This window comes from Lolium rigidum, chromosome 3, assembly GCF_022539505.1.
Source record: "Lolium rigidum isolate FL_2022 chromosome 3, APGP_CSIRO_Lrig_0.1, whole genome shotgun sequence".
NCBI lineage: Eukaryota > Viridiplantae > Streptophyta > Magnoliopsida > Poales > Poaceae > Lolium > Lolium rigidum.
The window spans coordinates 337,930,473-337,935,916 of record NC_061510.1 but is presented as its reverse complement, the minus strand read 5'-3'; the positions used below and the strand labels follow the sequence as shown (position 1 = coordinate 337,935,916).

The following is a 5,444-nucleotide window of genomic DNA, read 5'->3' as shown; positions in this document are numbered from 1 at the left end:
GCAGTTTACCAACAAAATCCGCGTCCTCGGAGAAACATGAAATGTTCTGAATCTTCTTCACTGTCATAGCCAAAACAACCCTGGGTCTTAAATCTTTCATTGATCATGACAAGGTAAGTTTATGGCCACAGGTTGCCATGAGAAACCACACAAAAATGTGATTTTTTCTATAAACTTCGATATACATCACACTGACATGTTCACAAAAAAACAGTTGGATCTCTTACATGTTTACCTTCAACCAGTCCAGATCAAGAAAGCCATCTTTTGCCAATTACCCTGCTGATTAATGCCAACCTATCACAATAAAGTAGACTTGATGAATATGAATGTTACGGAGATATCAATGAATAACTTGAGTTTAAAAAGTGTACCTGCTACATGATTTGGAAGGACAAGGGGTGAACTTGTAGGTCCAACAATCGTCAACATAATCATTCCATCCAGCAATCCGGTATACAGAATATGGTGTGAATCCATGAACAACTTCCTTTAACACATGAATGAACAATGAAAGTACGGAACATCACCAATAGTCACCACATGAGCATGTTCCCTCCTCAAAATGATGAAAGCGGTTGATGTCCCTCACAATGATTTCTCGTTTGGCTATTTTGGATATCACCTTAAATATGGCATGGCAATCCAAGCACGAGCGCAAATTCTTCATTATACGAATTGGATGTCCAGGAGGTGACATCACAAGCCCATATGCTAAAGCCAACCTCTCACTATGTACCCACAGCATGCGAGCCTTTTGTTCCTCATCTACGTTATGCAACACTACATCAGTATCAGGAACATATCGATCCCTAGTGGCTTTCAGGTTAAGCCATTCTAGCATAGCATGTATCACTCGCATATCTGGATGCTCTTCTGACCCCACTGAAAAGGCATGAACTTCACCCTTGATCTCAACCCAGCTAAGACCAGTCTCCTTCCTTACACCTATATTCCTCATTGATTTCCTCAAAAGAGCAACTTCATCCAAACTTCCAGCAGCAGAATACATATTTGATAGCAAGACATAAGTCGTCTCGTCATGTGGTTCAATCTCAAGTACCTTCTCTGCAGAAAATCTCCCCAAATCCACATTTTTATGAACTATACAGGAGCTAAGTAATGCACGCCAAACCATAGCAGATGGTGCTGAAGGGATATCTGTAATAAAGTTTAGAGCATCATGCAGACGGCCAGCACGTCCTAGAAGCCTAACAATGCAAGTGTAATGCTCCATGGACGGTTTGATGCCATGATCAAGCTTCATAGAATCAAACAGGGAGAGTCCTTGACTCACTAAACCTGTGCTGCCGTAGACAGACAGGAGAGCAACAAACGTGATATCATTAGCTCTAATACTGCTCTGATTCATCCTGTCAAAAAGTTCTCGGGCATCTGCAGCATATCCATGTACAGCATATCCTGAGATTATGGCATTCCATGAAATTAAATCGGGTTCTTTCAGATTTTCAAATATCCTCCGAGCATCCCTGATGTATCCACACTTTGCATATGAGTCAATAAGTGAATTGCTTACAACGGTGTCACTGTTGAATGTAGATTTCTCGATCAAACAGTGAACCTGACCAACATGATTGATGGATGCTGTGCTCGCACAAGCCCGGAGCACGCTTGAGTATGTAACTTGAGTCGAAGGAACCCAATCAGCACGCATCTCACGAAATACACACAAAGCATCTTCTCCAAAGCCAGACTGGCTGTAACCAACAATGATTGTGTTCCAGCTCACCTCGTTGGCATCTCGCAATGACGAGAAGATCTTGAGTGAGCTCTCCATATCGCTGCACTTGGCATAGAGATCCATCAGTGCATTTCCAACGAATAACTCGGACTCGTGACCAATCTTTATAGCATTGTTATGAATTTGCTTTCCTAGATCCAAGAGAGGCATATTAGCACAAGCTTGCAGAACACTAGATAGACTATATTCGTTGGGCACCACAGAAGACCTCATCATTCTGATGAACAGCTCGAAGGCCTGCTCGTTCTGATTGCTCTGCGCGTACAGGGATATCATGAAACTCCAAAGTATCACGTCATCATAGGGAACCATCTCGAAAGCTAAGCGGGCATCCTCAATGTTCCCACATTTGGCATACATATCAAGCAACCCACCAGAAACGCGAGGATCGGTGTCATAAAGTGTTTTTACTGAACAGGCGTGGATACCCTTGCCTAACGCAACTGATGACAAGCAAACCGCAGCCTTGAGCACACTGGTCAGCGCAAAAGGATTCAGCTTAGGAACAGCCATCCTCATCTCCCGGAAAACCTGGAGCGTGTTCTCTGGGCAGTTATTCTCGGTATAGCAAGAGACCATAGCGGTCCAGGCAACAGCATCCTTACCGACGATCCCATCAAACAGGCGCCTTGCATCACCGACAACCCCACACATGGAGTAGGCATCGATCAGCGCCGACCCGACAAAGGCGTTCCGGTCGTGGCCCAGCTTGCACGCACACGCGTGCACCCCCCAGGCGAGCCCCAGGGCGTCCATGGCGACAACCAGCTTGAGCACCGTGGTGAGCACGAACTGGTTCACCTCGTGCCCCTCCAGCCGGAGCCTCCGGAACAGCGCCACCGCCGCCTCGAACTCCCCACGCAGCGCGTAGCCCTGGACCAGCGTGACGAAAGACACCATGTTCCGCTCCGGCAATGCGTCGAACACCCTGTGCGCGCTGGCGAAGGGGCCGACCTTGGCGTACATGTTGAGTAGGACGTTGGCGCAGAAGAGGTCGAGCCGCGCCAGGCCGCCGCTCCGCACGACGTGCCCGTGCACGGCGCGGCCGCCGCGGGCGTCGCCGCGCGCGATGCAGGCCTGAAGGAGCCTGGCGCACGCGTGCGAGTCGACCCCGGGCCCGGGCCCCGGGAGGGCGAGCGAGGTGAGCTCGTCCTCGAGCCACTGCAGCGCCGCGTTGGCCGCGAGGTCGCGGCGGGGCGGGAGTGTGTGGTGGGAGAAGGCCGGCAGTAGGCGGCGGCTCAGTCGCCGGATCATCGGGCGGCAGCAGCAGCGCGCGGACTTGATTTTTGTCGGCGAAGAGGGATGCTTCCATCAGATCATGACCGTATCGGGCTTTGATGTTACCCCATTTGGGCTTGCAGTTACTTAGCATAAAGTCAAAGAGAGTCAGATGTAGTCTGCCCTTTCCCTCAAAAAAAAAGATGTAGTCTGCCCAAATGGAGTACACTAATGAAATTGAAGTGACCCACCCGACATGTGCATCGAAGCCAAGTAATAAGTGTAGCAATGTTGGAACTTATAAATGCCAACAAGGAAATACTAAGATTTTTTTCTTTTTTGAGAATACCAAGATTGATGTTGAAACTAAGGGATTCCAAAATTTAGGGGTCGAATTTAGAACTTCTGAGATCCTCCTACAAGTACGAGTTAAGTTTTCCAAAGAGAATCTAAAAGAAGTGTTCTAAAGAGGAATGTCGGTAATCTTGAGGACACTTGTAGCCATGTAACATTTTATACACACAAAACTTGCTTGATCACCATCCACGTCACCAGCAGCCTCAATGAGAAGTGTTGGTGATGTGAGGACACTTGCACACATCTAACACTATAGATTGATCAAATATATTTACATCCAACTATTGTACATTCGAGAAATCTCCTCGATATGTCTTTTATACAAGTACATTCCATAGCTATATGCCAAGATATTTAAGGATACCAAAATGGACATGAACACATAAAATACATTGTAACACATCTAAATAATATATTTTAGTTGGTGAAAAATTTGTAATGCCTCTTTATTATGTTACTTATCGGAAATACATTTGTGCTTACAAGCATGGGTGTGGGTGTTTCCACAGCCGTCGGATGCTTTGAGATTCGAAAAAGTGGGGTGGAAAGAGAAATCCTTTAAGCCATTTTTCCAATAGTTTTGCACAGCGCGTGGGTCGTGCGGAAAGCATCCCGACACGGCTTTGACACCAGGATTCTCTTTCTTCTCTCACCGACAGGAACACCAGGTCACCATCCCTCCACAGTCCACACTTTCCTCACGCGCGACAGACAGAGACAGGCACGCCGCCCCCTCCATTCCTTCCTCGCGCGCGACAGGCACCGTCCCTCGACTCCTTCCTCGCGCGCGCCCTTCATTGTTGCACCATGTCGCACACTCTTCTCTGCGTAGCAGCGACGCGTCTGGCCACCGATGCAGCACTGGTGGCGGTTGTGGCGGCGGATGCGCCGGCGGCGGGGTCGGAAGCGCCGGAGGCGGATTCGCCGGCGTTGGAGGACGCGGTGGATGCGGATGCGCCGACGTCGCAGGCTTTGGCGGATGCGGAAGCAGTGGAGGATGCAGATCTGGTGGCGGCGGTTCCGGCTGCGAAGGCTCCGGCGGCAGGCGGTGATGCTGGCCGCGCATGGAGTCAAAACCGCGCATGCAGCCTCAACGAAGAAACATCCGAGCATGTCTCGAAGCCCCGGATGCTATGCGCTTGCAAAGTCCCACTTAGCCAGAAAACTTCCCTTAGCGTGAGGAATCCAAATCGAGACTAGTACGTCTGCCGGAAAATAGAAACCAATGTAAGCATTTTCCCCTTTGTTCGAGTTTGGTTCTTTCGATCTGGTTCTCTGTGCTTCCTTTTCTATTGGTAGATCCCCTCCCCCCTTCCCATTTACTTCCGTCACTGTCACAGGAACCATACTCATGCAAGACATGGATATGGGTTGATCTCGTGGCCGATTTCGTCGAGAAGATGGTCAAGTTCAGAACAAGATTTCTTCAGGCGGAACACGGTCGGGAGCTGGCGGCCGTTCGGGAAGAGCTTCACCAGGCTATCAGCAGAAGGGAGACAGAGATGAGGGATCAAGTTCTAGCTCGGCAGCTAGAGACTAGTGAGTTGCAGTCACAGATTTTGGGTCTGCAGTACCAGATCAAATTACTTAGCTCGTCTGCATCAAACTTCAGGAAGCTCTGCATGGGTATGAATGTATGATGGTGTTTGTTACCATGTGCTGGTTATTAGCTCCAGGCTCAATCGGGATTACACTTGCTTCCACTGCCATAGCAGCTCTGATGTTCGTTGTGTAGGCTGGTTAGCTGGTATGCAATGTGTAGTGCCATTTCGCAGACTTGATGCTTATAGTGTAGATCGCCGCTATAGCCCCAATGTATTTCTGTTCAAGGTGTACCTCTGAATGTTCTTACCTTGAATGAAAAGCGAAGTTTCCATCTCTCTTTTTGTGATTGTGCTTTCTGTTTGGGAGTCGTTGCATTTTTTCTCCTGGATGCATGCAGATGAACAATAGTCTATCTTAATCCCAGATTATCCTTTCTTAATTGACATGTAAGATGTACACACGAGCATCATTTGTGTTTCCCAAATGTCTGGCATTATCCATGACCTGTTACATGGCGGACCAAAATTCTGGAGCAGCATTTTGTTCCCAAATTTTTTGGCAG

The 5,444-nt window shown here is 48.3% G+C and overlaps 1 protein-coding gene across 1 annotated transcript; it reads right to left on the bottom strand.

The window, feature by feature from the left end:
• Positions 1 to 378: 378 nt before the first annotated feature.
• LOC124697113 (putative pentatricopeptide repeat-containing protein At5g13230, mitochondrial) lies at positions 379 to 3,016 on the bottom strand. The gene has a single exon (XM_047229749.1). The coding sequence runs from the start codon at positions 3,014 to 3,016 to the stop codon at positions 527 to 529; it is 2,490 nt and encodes an 829-aa protein (XP_047085705.1). The 3' UTR covers positions 379 to 526.
• Between the last annotated feature and the right edge of the window lie 2,428 nt (positions 3,017 to 5,444).